Below are 22,378 nucleotides of genomic sequence, written 5' to 3' on the forward strand. Positions count from 1 at the left end.
GCCCCCTCCTCACAGTGTCCCATGCATGCTGCCCCCTCCTCACAGTGTCCCATGCATGCTGCTCCCTCCTAACAATGTCCCATGCATGCTGCCCCCTCCTCACAGTGTCCCATGCATGCTGCTCCCTCCTAACAATGTCCCATGCATGCTGCCCCCTCCTCACAGTGTCCCATGCATGCTGCCCCCTCCTCACAATGTCCCATGCATGCTGCCCCCTCCTCACAATGTCCCATGCATGCTGCCCCCTCCTCACAATGTCCCATGCATGCTGCCCCCTCCTCACAATGTCCCATGCATGCTTCCCCCTCCTCACAATGTCCCATGCATGCTGCCCCCTCCTCACAGTGTCCCATGCATGCTGCCCCCTCCTCACAATGTCCCATGCATGCTGCCCCCTCCGCACAGTGTCCCATGCATGCTGCCCCCTCCTCACAGTGTCCCATGCATGCTGCCCCCTCCTCACAGTGTCCCATGCATGCTGCCCCCTCCTCACAGTGTCCCATGCATGCTGCCCCCTCCTCACAATGTCCCATGCATGCTGCCCCCTCCTCACAGTGTCCCATGCATGCTGCCCCCTCCTCACAGTGTCCCATGCATGCTGCTCCCTCCTAACAATGTCCCATGCATGCTGCCCCCTCCTCACAGTGTCCCATGCATGCTGCTCCCTCCTAACAATGTCCCATGCATGCTGCCCCCTCCTCACAGTGTCCCATGCATGCTGCCCCTCCTCACAATCTCCCATGCATGCTGCTCCCTCCTAACAATGTCCCATGCATGCTGCCCCCTCCTAACAATGTCCCATGCATGCTGCCCCCTCCTCACAGTGTCCCATGCATGCTGCCCCCTCCTCACAATGTCCCATGCATGCTGCCCCCTCCTCACAGTGTCCCATGCATGCTGCCCCCTCCTCACAGTGTCCCATGCATGCTGCCCCCTCCTCACAGTGTCCCATGCATGCTGCCCCCTCCTCACAATGTCCCATGCATGCTGCCCAGTCCTCACAATGTCCCATGCATGCTGCCCCCTCTCACAGTGTCCCATGCATGCTGCCCCCTCCTCACAATGTCCCATGCATGCTGCCCCCTCCTCACAATGTCCCATGCATGCTGCCCCCTCCTCACAGTGTCCCATGCATGCTGCCCCCTCCTCACAGTGTCCCATGCATGCTGCCCCCTCCTCACAGTGTCCCATGCATGCTGCCCCCTCCTCACAGTGTCCCATGCATGCTGCCCCCTCCTCACAGTGTCCCATGCATGCTGCCCCCTCCTCACAGTGTCCCATGCATGCTGCCCCCTCCTCACAGTGTCCCATGCATGGTGCCCCCTCCTCACAGTGTCCCATGCATGCTGCCCTCTCCTCACAGTGTCCCATGCATGCTGCCCCCTCCTCACAGTGTCTCATGCATGCTGCCCCCTCCTCACAATGTCCCATGCATGCTGCCCCCTCTTCAGTGTCCCATGCATGCTGCCCCCTCCTCAGTGTCCCATGCATGCTGCCCCCTCCTCACAATGTCCCATGCATGCTGCCCCCTCCTCACAATGTCCCATGCATGCTGCCCCCTCCTCACAGTGTCCCATGCATGCTGCCCCCTCCTCACAGTGTCCCATGCATGCTGCCCCCTCCTCACAGTTTCCCATGCATGCTGCCCCCTCCTCACAATGTCCCGTGCATGCTGCCCCCTCCTCACAGTGTCCCGTGCATGCTGCCCCCTCCTCACAGTGTCCCGTGCATGCTGCCCCTCTCCATGAGCTCCTAATGCTGCCTTCCTCTTTTCCATAATGACACCTCCATGCTGCCTCATTCATTATACTAAGACCACCACACTAGCGCTTATGCTGAGACACACACACACACACACACACACACACACACACACACACTACCCCACTCTTGATATTGACTCCCCCTACATTGTTCCACTCCATACTGAGCCCACACATGCTGCCCCTTCTCCATAATGAGCTCCCAATGCTGCCCCCCTCTTATTCTGAGTCCTTACACTCCCCCCCATCGATATTGTCATTGCTCTATTCCTCAACCCTTGTCCTCTGTCTCTAGCATTGGTCCCTCTCTCCCATTCCCCCAGCAGCAGCCTCTCTCCCTCCGCCTCCAGCAGCAGCCTCTCCCCCAGCAACAACCTCTCTCCCCCCAGCATCCCCCAGCATCAGCCTCTCTCCCCCCAGCGTCCCCCAGCATCAGCCTCTCTCCCCCCAGCGTCCCTCAGCATCAGCCTCCCTGCTCCCAGCTTACCCCAGCATCAGCCTCTCTCCTCCCAGCCTCCCCCAGCATGAGCCTCCTCCAGCATCAGCCTCTCTCCTCCCAGCCTCCCCCAGCATGAGCCTCCTCCAGCATCAGCCTCTCTCCTCCCCGCCTCCCCCAGCATGAGCCTCCTCCAGCATCAGCCTCTCTCCTCCCAGCCTCCCCCAGCATGAGCCTCCTCCAGCATCAGCCTCTCTCCTCCCAGCCTCCCCCAGCATCAGCCTCCCTGCTCCCAGCATCAGCCTCCCTCCTCCCAGCCTCCCCCAGCATCAGCCTCCCTCCTCCCAGGCCCCCTCCTCCAAGCCTCCCCCTCCCAGCCTCCCCCAGCATCAGCCTCTCTCCTCCAGCCTCCCACAGCATCAGCCTCCCTCCTCCCAACCTCCCCCAGCATCAGCCTCCCTCCTCCCAGCCTCCCCCAGCATCAGCCTCCCTCCTCCCAGCATCAGCCTCCCTCCTCCCAGCCTCCCCCAGCATCAGCCTCCCTTCTCCCAGCCTCCCCCAGCATCAGCCTCCCTCAGCATCAGCCTCCCCCAGCATCAGGTTCCCAGCCTCCCCCAGCATCAGCCTTCCGCCTCCCAGCCTCCCCCAGCATCAGCCTCCCGCCTCCCCCAGCATCAGCCTCCCTCCTCCCAGCCTCCCCCAGCATCAGCCTCCCTCCTCCCAGCCCCCCTCCTCCAAGCCTCCCCCTCCCAGCCTCCCCCAGCATCAGCCTCTCTCCCCCAGCCTCCCACAGCATCAGCCTCCCTCCTCCCAGCCTCCCCCAGCATCAGCCTCCCTCCTCCCAGCATCAGCCTCCCTCCTCCCAGCCTCCCCCAGCATCAGCCTCCCTTCTCCCAGCCTCCCCCAGCATCAGCCTCCCTTTTTCCAGCCTCCCCCAGCATCAGCCTCCCTCAGCATCAGCCTCCCCCATCATCAGCCTCCCAGCCTCCCCCAGCATCAGCCTCCCGCCTCCCAGCCTCCCCCAGCATCAGCCTCCCGCCTCCCCCAGCATCAGCCTCTCTCCTCCCAGCCTCCCCCAGCATCAGCCTCTCTCCTCCCAGCCTCCCCCAGCATCAGCCTCTCGCCTCCCCCAGCACCAGCCTCTCTCCTCCCAGCCTCCCCCAGCATCAGCCTCTCTCCTCCCAGCCTCCCCCAGCATCAGCCTCCCTCCTCCCAGCCTCCCCCAGAATCAGCCTCCCCTTGCATCAGCCTCCCTTCTCCCAGCCTCCCCCAGCATCAGCCTCCCTCCTCATCAGCCTCCCTCCTCATCAGCCTCCCTCCTCATCAGCCTCCCTCCTCCAAGCCTCCCCCTCCCCCTCCCAGCCTCCCCAAGCATCAGCCTCCCTCCTCCCAGCCTCCCTCAGCATCAGCCTCCCTCCTCCAAGCCTCACCTTCCCCCTCCCAGCCTCCCCCAGCATCAGCCTCTCTCCTCCCAGCCTCAGCCTCCCTCCTCCCAGCCTCCCCCAGCCTCAGCCTCCCTCCTCCCAGCCTCCCCCAGCATCAGCCTCCCTCCTCCCAGCCTCCCCCAGCATCAGCCTTCCTCCTCCCAGCCTCCCCCAGCATCAGCCTCCCTCAGCATCAGCCTCCCTCCTCCAAGCCTCCCTCAGCATCAGCTTCCCTCCTCCAAGCCTCACCCTCCCAGCTTCCCCCAGCATCAGCCTCTCTCCTCCCAGCCTCCCCCAGCATCAGCCTCCCTCCTCCCTCAGCATCAGCCTCCCTCCTCCAAGCCTCCCTCAGCATCAGCTTCCCTCCTCCAAGCCTCACCCTCCCAGCCTCCCCCAGCATCAGCCTCTCTCCTCCCAGCCTCCCCCAGCATCAGCCTCCCCCAGCCTCAGCCTCCCTCCTCCCCCAGCCTCAGCCTCCCTCCTCCCCCAGCCTCAGCCTCCCTCCTCCCTCAGCCTCCCTCCTCCAAGTGTCCCTCAGCATCAGCTTCCCTCCTCCAATCCTCACCCTCCCCCTCCCAGCCTCCCCCAGCATCAGCCTCCCTCAGCATCAGCCTCCCCCTCCCAGCCTCCCCCAGAATCAGCCTCTCTTCTCCCAGCCTCCCCCCCAGCTTCAGCCTCTCTCTCCCCCCAGCCTCAGCCTCTCTCTCCCCCCAGCCTTAGCCTCTCTCTCCCCCCAGCCTTAGCCTCTCTCTCCCCCCAGCCTCCCCCCCAGCCTCAGCCTCTCTCCCCCCAGCCTCAGCCTCCCTCTCTTCCCAGACTCCCCCCAGCCTCAGCCTCTTTCTCTTCCCAGCCTCTCTCTCTTCCCAGCCTCCCCCCAGCCTCAGCCTCTTTCTCTTCCCAGCCTCTCTCTCTTCCCAGCCTCCCCCCAGCCTCAGCCTCTCTCTCTTCCCAGCCTCCCCCCAGCCTCAGCCTCTCTTCCCAGCCTCCCCCCAGTCTCAGTCTCTCTCTCTTCCCAGCCTCAGCCTCTCTCTCTTCCCAGCCTCCCCTCAGCCTCTCTCTTCCCAGCCTCTCTCTTCCCAGCCTCAGCCTCTCTCTCTTCCCAGCCTCCCCCAGCCTCTCTCTCTTCCCAGCCTCCCTCTCTTCCCAGCCTCCCCCCAGCCTCTCTCTCTTCCCAGCCTCCCCTTGCATGATTACAGTGGACAAAAAGAGGCATCGCAATTTGCAACGATCATCAACTAACCTGTAAGGAGCCCATACATTCTAGGCTCTGCCTTACCTGCTCCGGGGCCCGCCGCCCTGCTCTGGCTGGCTCCTCTTCTGGCTTGCTCCAGCTGCAGACGCGTCCTCCTCCGCGGCGTGTGTCATCTGCAGGATTGGACGCTGCAGCACGGGGCAGTGAGCTGACTGTCGCGCCCGCGCGCCTCTGACCGCAGAAGTGCAGGCCATGGAACTTCCGGGGTTAGTCAGCTCACTATGCTTGGCGCCCGCCATGTATTTAAATAGACAGCAGAAGTGCGCCTGTCCTCCCTCCTAACCCCCCCCCCGGAACACAGCCGAGTGTAACGGAGGGAGGGACGGGGGGCGGGGATGTAAAAAAAAAAAAAAAAAAAATGTATATATATTTTTTTTTTTTTTGCTGCCAGAAAGTGCCGCCCCCCGCAACGTGCCGCCCTAGGCACGGGACCACGGGTGCCTAGTGGCAAATACGGCCCTGCATGTAAGCATTGCTGAGCTTGGGTAATGCTCGGTCCAGTGCGAGCCACAGTGTTTTAATGGCTCGCTATGGGGGAAAAAACTGCATGATCAGATGTAGTGTGCACAAAAAAAGAGAAAAGAAAGCAAAAATCTCACCCACCTGCACACAAAAGTGATCTGTTTATGACTGGCTGTCACCAAAACTGGCCGATTAGGTCAAGTCCAGGTCAAAACTGAACTTCAAAAAAGTTCAGTTGGACCAGCAGAAGCCGAACCTTCATGTGTCCGCTCATCTCTAATCCACAACCTCAAAGGAAATCTGTCATCAGATTTTGGCTACCCCAAATGAAAGCTGCATGATTTAGGGGCAAAGACCCTGAATCCAGCAATGTAATACACTGGGCTGCTTGCTGCAATTTTGCTAAAATCCTGCTCTCTGAATGCTGCAGCTTTCTATGTTCACTGTGCTGGGGTTTGGGTTCTACGAATCTCGGGAATATGGAGGACCACATAGCAGCAGGTTTACTAGTGCACTCGTGATAATCTCCTGCTTATAAATCTGTAATGTTCTCAAAATTACAGCACGTAGCCCAGCAGGTGACATCACTGCAATCAGGGTCTTTGTCTCTTTATCATGGTGCTCTTATGTAAGGTGTCAAGAACCTGGCAACAGATTTCATCTAAGACTTTTTTTTGCATTTTTCTTGCTTGGGTTTAGCTTAAAAAGTCTTACATGAAATATTATCTTGGACCAGAAAGGAGTTCAGAATCATCTGATAGGTAATAACTTTCAGGTTATGGCAGAATTGACTCATGAATCCTCAAACTAATGTGAAGTGTTAAAATCAGCTCTCCACTGGCTTCTATGTAAATAGAATACCACATACCGCAGTCTTCACTGGAAAAAGTGACAAATTGGTAACAACATTGAGCAGCTGGTATGTCGAGTATTACAGAATTTCAAAGGATGCTACTAGTGAAGAGTGAATATTTTTGGCACTATACGTTACTGGCACAAATATTAAGGTATTCAGGATATTTGTTACTCATTGGGTGTTTTGGTATTCTCCTCATGAGTTTCGAGTCCCCTCTCCCCCTGATTTTCAGCCACTAAATAGGCAAAGATTGCCTTCCAATCACATTAATGCCATAACCATCTTTGCAACTGGCATTATTGTGATTGACAGGTGCAGTGAAAAGAAAAAAAATGACATGTGACAACCTGCGTATTTGTGATTCCCAACACAGTAAAGGAGACAACTGTTGACTGCAGACCTCAGTTGTGTGCTTTATATTGGCTGGTTATCAAAAATAGAGGCTCTAACATAGCATTTTTATTTAAATTATTTACATAAATAATAAAACAATGATGTGGACTCCTGCCCATTTTTGATAACTAGCGCAGATAAAACAGACAGCTGGGGAGTTGTATTCTCAGGCAGTGAAGGGCCATGGTTATTTGGCCCTCCCCAGCCTTAAAGCAGCAGCTCACAGCCACTGCTTGATTGCCAACAATTATCGGTCACCACTCGAGTAATTGTGCTCTGAGGCAGAAAAGGCCCTGGAATAGAAACCAAAGGTTATCATCTTACCAAAAGCTGATTTCTACATGAAAATGGCTCCAGCACCAGAGGAAGACACATCCACCTCCAAGAAGAATTATCTGCTTATTTCCAGCTATAGAGCACTGGGGCTGAGGAAATAGAATGCTTAAAGGGCGCTTTACGCGCAGCGACATCGCTAGCGATGTCGCTGGTGAAAGCGCCCGCCCCCGTCGGTTGTGCATCACGGAGAAAACGCTGCCCATGGCACACAACATCGCTAACACCCGTCACACATACTTACCTTCCTAGCGACGTCGCTGTGGCTGGCGAACTGCCTCCTTCCTAAGGGGACGGTTTGTGCGGCGTCACAGCGACGTCACAAAGCGGCCGCCCAATAGAAGCGGAGAGGCGGAGATGAGCGGCCGTAACATCCTGCCCACCTCCTTCCTTCCTCATTGCCAGCGGCTGCAGCTACGGTGTCGTTCATCGTTCCTGTGGTGTCACACATAGCAATGTGTGGTGCCGCAGGAACGACGAACAACCTGTGTCCCGCAACAGCAACAACATTTGGGATTAGAACGACATGTCAACGATCAACGATTAGGTGAGTAATTTTGATCGTTAAAGTGCGTTTCACATGCAACGATTTCGCTAACGAGGCCAGATGTGCGTCACGAATTCCGTCACCTCAATGACATCTCGTTAGCGATGTCGTTGCGTGTAAAGCCCCCTTTAGGGAGACAAATGCACTCTCAGCTTCTAGAGTCCACATCTTGGGATTTGCCCCCTTGCTTGTCATAGCTGAGATGGGAAGAATCTTGGAAGAGAATTGCACAATGAATTGGTGGTAATTATTGATGGAACAGCTGAGTCACTTTCACTCCATCATCCAGGTATACCACCACACATGAATAAAAAATATCTTGGAAGATACCGTTGACAAACTCCTTGAAGACTGCTGGGGCATTGCTGAGCCCGAATAGCATCATAATGGCAGATACTCATAGTGGCAGTCACGGGTATCAAAGGCAGTTTTCCATTCATCACCAGACCATATCTGGACAATATTGTATGAGCTTGAAGACAGTTCTGGAACGTCAGAGTCGGTCGGACAATTCCATTATAAGGCTATGTGCGCACGGTGCGTTTTTCGCTGCGTTTTTGCGCATTTTTCGGGTGCGTTTTTGGCCTCAAAACTGCAGGACTTTGCTTCCCCAGCAAAGTCTATGAGTTTTCATTTTTGCTGTCCGCACACATCTGTTTTTTTTACCTGCGTTTTTGAGTTAAAAAAAAAAATGGACATGTCAGTTCTTTCCTGCGTTTTTCTGTATTTTCCCCCCATGCAATGCATTGGAAAAACACAGCAAACCGCAGAGATCAAAAACGCAGCAAAACGCAGCCAAAAACGCACTAAATCGCGGCAAAAACGCATTTTTTTTTGACGCAGGTGCGTTTTTGTGCGTTTTTAGCGGCCAAAAACGCACAAAAACGCAGCGTCAAAAAGACGCAGTGTGCGAACCTAGCCTAAGAGGCAGCAGATACTCATTATTGACTGTAAATTGGTTGAGTCCTCAATAATTGATGCAGGGATGGTACTTATCTAATTTATGACAAGCTGTAGTGTTCTTTACTCCTGAAATCTTACTCCAGTCTCTAACTGTAGTAAGATTTGTGACAAGGTGCAAAGAAGCACACACTACTTTAAAGATGCTCCCAATTCATCAACCCATTTACGACCAAGGATGTAATTGTATGTCCTCACTCCGGTAACTGAAATGAGCTCAAGCTAATCCCTGTACATCTCTGCTGATCTGACTAGCAGAGATGTATGTATGTATTGGAAATCCACCCACTCCTGTTAACATCTTAGATCGCGCTGTCAAATACATGGTGTGGTCATGGTAGCACGGGGTCAGCCAATGACCTCTGATGCTGCCATGACTCACTTCTTATGAGAGCTGACAGAATGCCGGTACTCAGAGGAAAGTAGTATTTCTGCTGATCAGAGCGATGCTGCTCTGATAAGCAGAAATTCACAGGTGGTCACACTGTGCAGTCATAAAGTCCCAAAGTCCCATAGGGGACTAGTAAAATTAATAAAAATGTAACAAAAAAGTTTTATAAAATATGAAAAAATACTCTTAAAAGTTGAAATTGCCCTCTTTTTTCCCCATTGAAAATTAAACAGTTTAAAAAAAATCAATATATATATATATATATATATATATATACATATTTTCCATCTACATAAACAAATCCCATAAATCCTCATTGCAAAAAAGTTAAAAGATTTTATTATAAGAATTCATTACAGCAAGAGGAAAAATACAAGGTGTAAATCTAATAAATATAACTGAGGTATACATAGAAAAGTCCCTAAAAACACTCAACGGAGAGACGAGTAAAGTGAGTAAGAGGTTCTATTATTAGATAGGCAAAAATAAATAAATTGCATGGTTAATAAGATATCAAAATGGATCTTATAGATATATGGCAAAATGTCCTTTATAGACACAAGTTCCACTAAAAAAGTGGAGTTAAGCAGCCATATGAAACACTTGGATATAATCTGAATATGTCTTAATTTGTTATATCAAGCTAAATAGCAACATGACAGTATCCGAAATGAATAGATACACTAAATCAACAAAATCATAAGCCCATTGATGTGGAGATTTCAAGGAATAAGAATCACCCATATTAATAAGCAAGACATCTAGCCTTCAAACTCATCCATCACAAGTTCACCGCCTGGTGTGACGTGCCCCAACACGCACGTTTTATAGCCTTCCTCGGGGGGCCGTACTAAGATATTTTGTATCGCCATGTTCAGAAATGACCGATCTATGAACATTTTAAATCAATAATCTGATCGGTACATGGCGTGGTGACAAAAATATTCCACATGACAAAATTCATACTGGCATGTCGGTTTTACTTAACAGTGAACACTGTGAATAAAACACCCCAAAACAATAGAGCAATTGCACTTTTTTTCCAATTTCACCACATTTGGATTTTTTTTCCCATCTTCCAGTACACTATAGGGTAAAACTAATGGATTCATTCAAAATTACAACTCATCCTGCAAAAAATAAGCCCTTATATGTCAAGATGGATGGAAAAATGAAAAAGTTATGGCTCTCAGAAGTAGGGGAGGAAAAAACAAAAATGAACAATGAACAATCACCTGGCAGTGAAGGGGTGAAGAGATACACGCTCCTTCATGAATGCCTTTGACCTACAAGCCCGCTCATCAATACTGACGTGAAACATTGCTAGCCTTGATGAATTAAGGTCTATATGTACAGAAACTCAAACTCAGCATAGTTCGCATACACTGTCCACTACTAAATGTCTGTAGTTTTTACAAACCTTTGGTCTACTTACTAAAAAAACTAATATTCCTCTTTCTCCCTATGGTTTTATTTTGAGTTCAACCACACGTCACATTTTTATGCTTTTTTTCTTACTAGAGTTATATCAGATTCACTTATGTGTATAAAAATAAATATATTTTGTTCTAGGCCCCAGTATCTCGTTGTAACGAAAAATGTCCTCCTGGCTCCAGAAAAGCCCCTAATGGAGGGATTCACTCTTGCTGTTACGACTGTGTCCCATGTTCTGAAGGGGAAATGTCCAATGTAACAGGTAATAGAAATAAGGAAAAATACAAAACAAATGTTATCACTATTATATTTCTACATTTAATTAAATAAAAAAATATTTAAAACTGAATTAAAAGGTTTTGGGAAATATAGTGACTTCCCCAAACTAATATGAGTGTTCAAAAAACAATGACATTATTTATTTACATGTATCTTTACCCCAGAAGTATCAATTAATTACATTTCTTTCCTTAAACCTGTCACAGAGAATAACATTGTCGTAACGGAGAAAAGAGGACAACACGAAGGGTGCACCAGGGAAACAATACAATCGATGGTCCTGGCACCAGGAAGAGGCGAGCAGGGCCACCTTCTAACACTCACCTGATGCTAAATCCTGCATTACCTAGTGTCCCTAGATGGGTCATTCACCCCTTTGCAATGTCACGTGCCTAGGCCCTCGCTGGCCCTGAACTCACCCTGACTAGTGCAAAGGCTAGCGGGACACTAGTCTTGCCTCACTACTAAAATAAAGCAATACAAAGAAGGCATGACAGAAAGATGAAAACATCAAGCAGAAAGCTTCTTAGATGCTACAGAAAAAACAACTCAGCTTCTCCAGATCCAGGCTCCTTCAATGTTGTCAGCTTCAAAATGTGCTATAGCCAGCATAGGAGTGAATGAGAAGTGAGTTTACAAAGCAAAAGGGAGTAGCTGCAGCTGAGATTAAGGGGTACTTTACACGTTGCAACATCACTAGCATTTGCTAGCGATGTCCAGCGAGATAGCACCTGCCCCCATCATACATGCGATATCTTGTGATTGCTGCCGTAGCGAACATAATCACTACGGCAGCATCACATGCACATACCTGGTCGGCGACATTGCTGTGACCGCCGAACAATCCCTCCTTCCAGGGGGAGGTGCGTTCGGCATCACAGCGACGTCACCACGATGTCACTAAGCGGCCACCCAATAGAAGCAGAGGGGCGGAGATGTGCAGGATGTAACATCCCGCCCACCTCCTTCCTTCCGCATTGCTGGTGGACGCAGGTAAGGAGATGTTTGTCGTTCCTGCGGCTTCACACACAGCGATGTGTGATGCCGAAGGAGCAACAAACAACATCGTATCTCCTGATGTAGCGACATTATGGAAATGAACGACGTTACACAGATCAGCAATTTTTTACGCTTTTGCGCTCGTTCATCGTCGCACTTAGGATTTACACGTTGCAATGCGCTACCGGCGCCGGATGTGCGTCACTAGCGACATGACCCCAACGATATATCGGTAGTGATGTCGCAACATGTAAAGCACCCCTAACAGCTAGAAAAGTCAATCTCAGCAGGTTAAATAAAGACACCTTAACCCCTTCAGCACCAAATGGAACTAAGAACACTCCTACTCAGGATAAGAGATTAGCGAATTCTAAAACGAATCTGCAATTAACCAAACGCTTTAATCTTCTGATGCCCGATCTCCCTGTGGTCTCAGGATAAACATTGAGAATTTCTTCTCTAACATCACCAACTGTTCCTAACACTTCTGCTTCCACATTGGGCAGCGCTGCATCTTTGATGATGGGCATTGCAGGGCAGAAACTTAGCTCTATTCAATTCCTGGGAATTTTAGTTCTGGTGATACATGTAGATGAGGTAAAATCTTGGTTGTTTAGTTTCTTACTTTCTGTGAACCCTGAATGGGATTTTGATTTTGAAAATCCTGAACCTCTAATTCCCACTGCAATTTAAAAGTTGATTGACTCTGGTTCAGTCTTGTACTTTCAGCTCCAGCTTATTTCTATTCCTGTTGTCTGATCATAGCCCTTTCTTTTGCCTTCTAATATTGTACCTTGACTGCTCTCGTGGTTCTGAGAACAGCGCAGGTGTTGGTCTGCTACTTTCTCCAAACTGTCCTTTACAGGTCATCCCTCCTGTCCCCTCACTTATCTTCCCTTCTTTTGAGCTCCACACTGTCAGGCTTTACAGACCCTTCTCCCTGCAAGTTGTAGTTGTGTATTGCCCTCCAGGTTCCACCTGTCAATTCTAGGATCATTTTACCACCTTGCTTCCACATTTCCTAACCTGTGACCTCTCCTCCCTTGTTATGGGGGACTTTAACATCCCTATTGATTATCCCCTCCCCCAGCTGCCGCTCATCTTTTATCTCTAACTTCCTCTTTTGGCCATTCACAATTAACTAACTCTCCTAAGCATGAAGGTGGGAATACGCTGGACCCGGTATTTTCCCGTCTCTGCTCAGTGCATGATTTTACTAACTCCCCTCTCCCACTCTCTGACCACAACCTTCTTTCATTCTTGTTCAAGAACTGTCAACCCACTCAGGACACCCCCACTTACCACCCGTATAGGAACATTCAGTGCCTACAAGTAGTATTCAACCCCCTGCAGATTTAGCAGGTTTACACATTCGGAATAACTTGGCATTGTGACATTTGGACTGTAGATCAGCCTGGAAGTGTGAAATGCAGCAAAAAAGAATGTTATTTCTTTTTTTTTTTTTTAAATTGAGAAAGGTTTATTCAGAGGGTCATTTATTATTCAACCCCTCAAGCCACCAGAATTCTGTTTGGTTCCCCTAAAGTATTAAGAACTATTTCAGGCACAAAGAACAATGAGCTTCACATGTTTGGATTAATTATCTCTTTTTCCAGCCTTTTCTGACTAATTATGACCCCCCCCAAACTTGTGAACAGCACTCATACTTGGTCAACATGGGAAAGACAAAGGAGCATTCCAAGGCCATCAGAGACAAGATCGTGGAGGGTCACAAGGCTGGCAAGGGGTACAAAACCCTTTCCAAGGAGTTGGGCCTACCTGTCTCCACTGTTGGGAGCATCATCCGGAAGTGGAAGGCTTATGGAACTACTGTTAGCCTTCCACGGCCTGGACAGCCTTTGAAAGTTTCCTCCCGTGCCGAGGCCAGGCTTGTCCGAAGAGTCAAGGCTAACCCAAGGACAACAAGGAAGGAGCTCCGGGAAGATCTCATGGCAGTGGGGACATTGGTTTCAGTCAATACCATAAGTAACGTACTCCACCGCAATGGTCTCCGTTCCAGACGAGCCCGTAAGGTACCTTTACTTTCAAAGCGTCATGTCAAGGCTCGTCTACAGTTTGCTCATGATCACTTGGAGGACTCTGAGACAGACTGGTTCAAGGTTCTCTGGTCTGATGAGACCAAGATCGAGATCTTTGGTGCCAACCAAACATGTGACGTTTGGAGACTGGATGGCACTGCATACAAACCCAAGAATACCATCCCTACACTCAAGCATGGAGGTGGCAGCATCATGCTGTGGGGCTGTTTCTCAGCCAAGGGGCCTGGCCATCTGGTCCGCATCTATGGGAAGATGGATAGCACGGCCTACCTGGAGATTTTGGCCAAGAACCTCCGCTCCTCCATCAAGGATCTTAAGATGGGTCGTCATTTCATCTTCCAACAAGACAACGACCCAAAGCACACAGCCAAGAAAACCAAGGCCTGGTTCCAGAGGGAAAAAATCAAGGTGTTGCAGTGGCCTAGTCAGTCTCCTGACCTTAACCCAACTGAAAACTTGTAGAAGGAGCTCAAGATTAAAGTCCACATGAGACACCCAAAGAACCTATATAACTTGGAGAAGATCTGCATGGAGGAGTGGGCCAAGATAACTCCAGAGACCTGTGCCGGCCTGATCAGGTCTTATAAAAGACGATTATTAGCTGTAATTGCAAACAAGGGTTATTCCACAAAATATTAAACCTAGGGGTTGAATAATAATTGACCCACACTTTTATGTTGAAAATTTATTAAAATTTAACTGAGCAACATAACTTGTTGGTTTGTAAGATTTATGCATCTGTTAATAAATCCTGCTCTTGTTTGAAGTTTGCAAGCTCTAACTTATTTGCTTCTTATCAAACCTGCTAAATCTGCAGGGGGTTGAATACTACTTGTAGGCACTGTACACACCATTAACACCCTCAAACTTCATCACTGGCCCCAATCTCCTCACTCTCATGTCCCGACTCTGCTGTAAAACATTATAATGAAACCCTACAGAGCGCCCTAGATGAAGCTGCACCTGCTACACGCAGAGCAACTCGGCGCAGACGGCAGCAGCCCTGGCACACGTTGCAAACACTCTTTCTTCAGCGGTGCTCCAGGTGCGCTGAACATCTGTGGAGAAAATCCAATCTAGCCAAAGATATCATCCAGTATAGGTTTATGCTCAAAACATACAAGGCTGCCCTTTACCTCTCCAAACAAGCATACTTCAACACCCTCATCACGAACCTACAGTTTAAGCCCCAATCACCAACCTCAGCGCCAATGACCTGATAAGTTATTTTAAAGTAAAAATTGACCATATACGCCAGGAAATTTCCTCACAGCCTCATAACACCACACATTGTCTGCCGTCCTACACTTTATCCAGCTCACTTTCACTCTTTGATCCGGTCACAGAAGATGAAATTACCAGGCTCCTTGCATCTTCTTGTTCAACTACCTGCACCAGTGATCCTTTTCCCTCACATCTCTCTAAGTCCATCAACCCAGCTGCCACCACTCAACTAACTAAAATATTCAATCTCTCTCTCTCCTCTTGTGTCTTTACCTCCTCCTTCAAACATGCCAGCATACACCCATAACTTAAAAAACCATCCCTCGATGACAAATGTGCCACTAACTACAGACCTGTCTCTAATCTCCTCTTCAACTCCAAACTTCTGAAATGGTCCACTCCCATCTAATTCTCTATCTGTCAGATAGCTCTCTCCCCGGCCCTCTACAATCCGGTTTCCGCTCCTTGTACTTTACTGAAACTGCTCTTATTAAACTCTAATGATTTACTTACAGTTAATCTAATGGTCACTACTCCCAGCTGATCCTCCTAGATCTCTCTGCTGCATTCGATACTCTGGATCACCAGCTCCCTACTCTATCAGGCTTAAGGACAGCGTATTCTCTTGGTTCTCCTCCTATGTCTCTGACCGCTCCTTCACTGCATTTTTTACCAGCTCCTCTTTCTCTCCTTTTCCCCTTACGGTTGGATTTTCTCAAGGTTCAGTCCTAGACCCCCTCCTTTTCTCGCTATATACTGCCCCTAGTGGACAAACGATCAGCAGATTTGGTTTCCAGTACCATCTCTTTGCTAATGACATTCAACTATATACATCATCTCATGACATCACCCCTGCACTATTACAAAATACAACCGATTGTCTGTCCGCTTTACTAATTGGTCTCTCTATTACTAAAGTCTCCCCTCTCCAATCCATTCTGAGTGCCGCAGCCAGGATCATTTTCCTCTGCAACCGCTTCACTGATGCCTCTGCTCTATGCCAGTCATTACACTAGTTGCCTATCTGCACAGAATAAAATATAACCTTATCATTCTGACTCACAAAGCTCTCCATAGTTTTGCACCACTCTACATCTCCTCCCACACCTCTGTCTATCACTCTACCCATCCTCTCCACAGTTACGCACCGCTATACATCTCCTACCTCATCTCTGTCTATCACCCGTGCCCTCTATTCTGGTAATGACCTAAGACTGACATCTTCAATAATTCGAACCACTCCCGTCTTCAATATTTCTCACAAGCTGCGCCTATGCTCTGGAACAAACTACCAAGAGCAATCCGATTAATTCCCAACATCCACACATTTAAGCGGGCCCTAAAAACACATTTCTTTAGACTAGCCTATCAACTCACTGCCCTGATCTAATCTAGTCCCATTCTGCCCTTCATAAAATTTACTTCCAATTCTTGTCCCCTGTATCTTCTGATTGCATTCCTCTTCATGTACTATTTTACATTCTGTATGTGTCACGGGCGGCGGGACATGCTCGCCACGCTCGGGTCCGGGGATGCTACTGCTGCTGCTCAGTGGCTCGAGCGGTGGGCCGGACCCGGGGACTCGAGCAGTGCTCCTCGCTCGTGAGTGAAAGGGGGGGTGATTGGTTTGGGGAGATTGTCCGTGACGCCACCCACGGGTCGTGGTGATGATGGCACCACCGCTGCTGGTAACGGGGATCCCGGGAGAGATGGTAGGGTGCAGCTGGGATGTTATCCCCTCCGTGGGTAGGGGGTTTGATGTTCATGGGGCATGGTGATGTGACGGGGAGGCTCGGTTGGTGAGGTGCAGGGTCACAGGGACAGCGCGGCGCGGTGCCGGACGGCACTGGTGTACTCACTCAGATAATCAATGACAGAGTCTCTGGTAAACCAAACGGCCGAATGGACGGGTCCCGCAGCCGGCTTCAGTGCTGATGTTGTGCTCTCCCCGAACGGCTGATGGTGGCTGTCTTTCCCTACACCTTGGTGTACTGTGTTGACTCCGATGGTTTTCCCACATGGTAGTCTGCTCCCCGGCGTATAGGTGCCGTAGGAGCCCTTCTGCCCACAGGCACTGACCCTTGGATCTCTAGCCTGTGGCGGTGGCTGTATATCCTCACGGTGTGAGTGGTTGTCTTCTGACGGGATTTGGGTAGTTAGGAAACCCCTGGGGTTCCTGTCACTCTCTGATTTGACTAATAACGGCGGCTCCAAGCCTGGTCGGGGTCCGATGGCCCTGCCTGTGTGCTTAACTTCACTCCGGTCCCCGGTTCGGTACCGGTGGGCCACCGCCCAGCCCTGGTCCTATGGTTCTGCGGAGATCCGTCACTCCTGCAGACGGCCACCACCGTCTGCCAACCTTGCTGTAGGTGCCTGGGCTCCAACCCAGGCACGTCAGTAGTTTACTCCTTTCACCTCTACCTCCTCAACTGATCTGACTCCTTTTCCCGCCTCAAGGACTGTGAATTTCTTGGTGGGTGGGGCCAATCGCCTGGCTCCGCCCCACCTGGTGTGGACATCAGCCCCTGGAGGGAGGCAACAAGGATTTTTGTCTGACTGCTGTAACTGCCTAGGGTGGGGGTGTGGGGGTGTTGTTGTTTTCTGTGACCCCTGGCTAGTCCAGGGCGTCACATATGTATAAATTGTGGCTGGTGACCATTTTATGCAGCTGGTTTTGAATCCCCTATTATATTGATGGCTGGACCAAATATGACAAGCTTCCCCCCTGCCCCCATTCGCCTTTTGTACCCCCTATTCCCTCTTAGACTGTAAGCTTACGAGCACAGCCTTCATTCCTCTTGGTATCTGAATTTTGTTATTTTGTAATGGCTCATATTGCCTGCACTTGTCCCCTTTTAATTGTAAAGCGCTGTGGAGTTTGTTGCCACTATATCAATAAAAATTATTATTATTATTTTTATAAAACAGATTTTATGTATCTTTATGAGTAATAATATTTTAAATATAAATTTGCTAATATTTTATTTTTATATTCTATCATTCTGGCTAACTCTCCATTTGTCTAGTTGATAGTGATGGGTGGACTCGCACATACCCAGGATCGGCGTGTCCAACCTGGATTAAAAAAAAACTGGCTCAGGCCCAGAATTGATCTTAAATATCTGACCAGATGCCGGTCAACATTTAAGTCTATGGGGACCAGAATCTGGTGCTTTAAAATATTGATAGAAGGGATAGGGGGATTGAAGCAAGCACGTTACACTTATCAAGTCTCTGGGCCGCTCTAACACTATTTCCTGGGCCGCTCATTATACTTCATACATTTTCTCTGCTTTCCCCACCCACTGACAGTCCCCGCGTCTCTAATTGGCTGCAGTCAGACACATCTACAACTTGTGTAACATCGTTTGCCTGCAACCAATCACAGACGTTGTGTGTGCATCTTCATTGCTATAAAAATAAATAGGTAAATAAAAAATTGGCTTAGAATTCTCTCATATTACGATACCCAGCACAGAAAAAGCATACAGCCACAAGTCCCCAGCCATGCACTTATCTTTGCCGTGTATAATAGGAAGAACAGCATGAAGCTTTTTTTACTTATTGAAATAAATAATTTTCAAAAATGGCATGAGGTCCCCCAATGTTAATAACCAGCCATGAAAGAGCCAACAGCTGGGGGCTAGTATCCTCAGGCTTGGGAGGCCCATGCTTATTGGACCCCACCAGTTTAAAAATTGCAGCCTGCAGCCACCCAGGATTGTCACATCCAATTAAAAAAAAATAGATTCAGTTCCTGTTATTTTGATACACAGCCAAGATGACCGCATGACTGGGGTATGCAGCCTGTAGCCATATGCTTTAACTGTGATGCACTGAACACCTTTATACAAATTAATTACGGAATATCCTCTAAACTCTGATCTAATGAGTACCACAAAATTGGACTAGTATTAGGCTTAAAATATTATTGCCCAATTATTATTATTATTATTGAGCACACAGTTACCGTGCCCTGCAGCAGCGCTTCCAGGCCAGAATAGTGGCCTAGAAACTTCCGTACAGTCTGGTTGAGGTTGTGAGCCATGCAAGGCACATGCGTGATGTTGTCCAGTCGACATTTAGAAGTGTTCTAGTAAAGTCTATTAAGCTTTATCATAGTAGATTTACCTTCATGAGAGACCAGAAAGATAAGTAATCTTCAGGTGATCACTTAATCCAACTAAATGAAGAATCCATTCCTTTCTGATAGAAAGAAGAACTAAATAAGGAGATATCAGCTGAATTCTAGAAATGGGGATTAGGTATGTAATGCATAAGAAAATGATGCTAATTTAATAACGATGAAAAGTGCACGTCAGTATAACCATTTGAAGATCAGCCTAGCAGACAGGTGTTTAACTAAAGTGAAATGATTTCCAGAATATTAATAGTTTGTCTGTCTAATACTATATATTAAATAAGGATCATCATTACATTCATCATCTTTTTTACTCCACAGATAGTGAAATCTGCCAAAAATGTCCTATGGTGGAGTGGCCGAATCTAGAAAATACAAAATGCATTCCTAAATTACATGAATTTCTTTCTTATGAGGACACAATTGCTTCCTTCTTCTGCTTCACAGTAATACTATGCTGTGCAATGACTTGTTATACTCTTCATAAGTTCATCGTGCATTGGGACACTCCTCTGGTGAAGGCCAATAACCGAACCCTGAGTATTATACTTTTAGTTTCTATCTTGCTGAGCTTCCTTTGTGTTTTCTTGTTCCTCGGACGTCCATTGGATATTACTTGCATGCTGAAGCAAACTTTGTTTGGAATCTTTTTTTCTTTAGCAATTTCTTCACTTATTGCCAAGTCCATGATGGTCTGCATTGCATTTAAAGCCACCAAACCAAGCAGTTCCTGGAGAAAGTGGACTGGAGTTATATTGCCTAACTCAATAGTACTGGTTTGTTCCTCTGTCCAGATTCTGATCTGTATTTTTTGGTTGGCGATGTGCCCACCCTATCAAGAGTTTCATATTAGCACATCTCCTGGAATGATTATTATTCAGTGTAATGAAGGCTCAGATATCTGGTTCTACTCCATGTTGGGTTATCTGGGTCTCCTGGCAGCTGTAAGCTTTGTTCTGGCTTTCATGGTGAGGACATTACCGGACAATTTCAATGAGGCCAAGTACATCACCTTCAGCATGCTGGTGTTCATCAGTGTCTGGATCGCTGTGATCCCAGTTTATCTGAGCACCAGAGGGAAGAACATGGTGGCTGTCGAAATATTTGCCATACTGACATCAAGTGCTGGGATATTAAGTTGTGTATTTTTCCCAAAATTATATATTATATTAATCAATCCAGAAATAAATACTAGGAACCATGTGTTACGAAGGTGGAGGAAGGCTTAGAATATGACTTAATTCTCATGGTTAGGCCGGGGCCAAACGGGGGACTACTGAGATTGTCGCCATGACACTCGGCTCATGCTGGCAGAACACCAGGAGCTGAGTGTCACGGCGACTATGGTCTGATCATGCGATCGGACCACAGCTGCGGAGGGTGGGCCGGCTCTGAAGAGGGGCGGGATGACTCTGAGGAGGGGTGCGCCAGCGCTGCGGAGGGGAGGGCTGGTGCTGAGGAGGAGAGGACCGGTGCTGCAGAGGGGAGGAAGGGATTTTTCTCCCTCTCTCCTCCATAGCCGCCTATTGCCATTCTCGCCCTGCACTCGTGGTATACCGGTGTACCGCGAGTGCAGTGCGATTTTTCTCCCGCCCTACAGACTTGAATGAGTGTGAGAGAAACAAGGATCGCATTACAATTGCAGCATGCGGCGACTGTTTTCTCGGTTCGATTAGGGCTGAGAAAATAATCGCTCATGCGTGCTGGCGCATATGCTAATATTGGTCCGAGTGGAATCCGATGTTTTATCGCACTCCACTCGCTCCGATTTTCATGCCGTGTGTCTTAGGCCTTATTCTTATACTGCAGACACAGCCCACATCTTTAACCTTTGTTTTTATGAGAGCTAAAGTTTCTTTAGCTTTCTGTTAACAAAATATATCCAAAAGAATATCGTTTTGATTGGTAGCACTTTTGCTATTTAATGCATTTAATTTATTAGGCAAGGCTCACCCCGGCCGTGGTGCGCTTTAACTCTTGTTTGTATGAAGGTTCCTGATAATTACCCTTCACTGAACATAAAAATAGAATGTGTCACTTTATATACTAATAAATAAATAAACATTTTGTTGCTTTACGTCCATGGTATAGACACTTTATTTGAACATTGATGAAATATATTTCTCATGTATTGCACAGCGCTACACAGATATTTGCATCGCACCCATCACACATTTTATCTTATTTTTTCCAATCAAAAAGACCAAATAAAAATAAAAGAACCTGAAAAACCTGCATCAAAAGAATAATAAAATAAGTTATATCTTTCGGAATAGTGCGATGAATAAACTTTTATTCATGTATAATACTCATTTCTGTCTCTAGGTTTTGCTGAACATGATAAATTTGAAACATTTAAATTTGATTTGGCCCCATTTTAAAAGAAACAGAACATTGCGTCAGCGAAAGAAGAGTAGCAAGCGTCAAAACATGGACGAGCTCGGCCAATCAAGACCAATATAGCTGAATAAAAGTAGGAGCAGGGAATGCAGCTGCATTATGGGGCAAATCTGGATAGGGAGAGTAACTGATTTGATTTTTTCTCTCTCTCTACACTGTTTACTGATGGAGTTAATAAATTTTATGATTTGATAAAAAAGGGGAAAAAAAAACTTAATTACAATGAGAAAAAAACAAGAGATAATCTCGAGCCATGACAACTTTATGGATGATTGCTCTGTAGGAAGATCGATTTTGTGCAGCCTAGATAGGTCCAGCAGGGTCTTTTCCACAGTTATCTTAATATTATCAAGCCATCTTCTGACCATGATGTCCTTCTTCAGTGATTTCTCTCTAAGGAGGAGCTGGAGAGAGGTCCTGAGGACTGGAGTCGGAGAAGTTCATCCTAGGACAACAAGAAAGAAAGGGTGCTTGAGCCATGGGAAATGAGAGATCCACCCGTGAGCTCGCATCCACATCTGACACACCAGTGAGGAGGGACTAGGCTGCAAAGGGGACCGGCCCCTAGACTAGAGGTGAACTACAAAGCTCAGCTAGCAAAACTAAAGGCTGAGGTAATACTAACTTCATGTTCTGAAGCCATAACTACACACAAACTGCTGAAAAGGTGACCATAGAGGGCCAAAGGAACAAGGGCAGAAGAGCCTCCCTACCAGGACCCACAGACACCGGCTCAGCGGCTCAGGGCACTGTGTGTGAGGGTGCAGGGAAGGAGGGCGAAGCCAGCGCAGGAAGACAACCAAGAAAGGACCCAGAAAGGGACACCGGGCTTGTGCCTCAAAATTGCCAGTGGGTCGGCTGGGCTCTGTCACAGCAGGACTCAGCACCCCAAGGGCAGCATTGGACCAGCTGGCCATGATAATCTGGAGCTGATAACTGTGAGTAAAGAAATAACGACTGCACCCCTGCTGTGTCCTGGACTCATTGCCTGTGCCGCCAGACCCGCGCTATCGAAAGCATTTCA

General features: G+C 48.5%; 1 protein-coding gene across 1 annotated transcript in view; it reads left to right on the plus strand.

The window, feature by feature from the left end:
- The window catches only part of LOC142298321 (vomeronasal type-2 receptor 26-like), a 55,608-nt gene extending 35,425 nt beyond the window's left edge, over positions 1–20,183 (plus strand). The window contains exons 3-5 of the mRNA XM_075341793.1: positions 10,390–10,499; positions 13,962–13,975; positions 19,276–20,183. Of these exons, the coding sequence (XP_075197908.1) occupies positions 10,390–10,499; positions 13,962–13,975; positions 19,276–20,183 (1,032 nt within the window). The remainder of the gene's footprint in view (positions 1–10,389; positions 10,500–13,961; positions 13,976–19,275) is intronic.
- The last annotated feature ends 2,195 nt before the right edge of the window (positions 20,184–22,378 follow it).

The sequence above is a fragment of the Anomaloglossus baeobatrachus genome, chromosome 1 (genome assembly GCF_048569485.1).
Source record: "Anomaloglossus baeobatrachus isolate aAnoBae1 chromosome 1, aAnoBae1.hap1, whole genome shotgun sequence".
NCBI lineage: Eukaryota > Metazoa > Chordata > Amphibia > Anura > Aromobatidae > Anomaloglossus > Anomaloglossus baeobatrachus.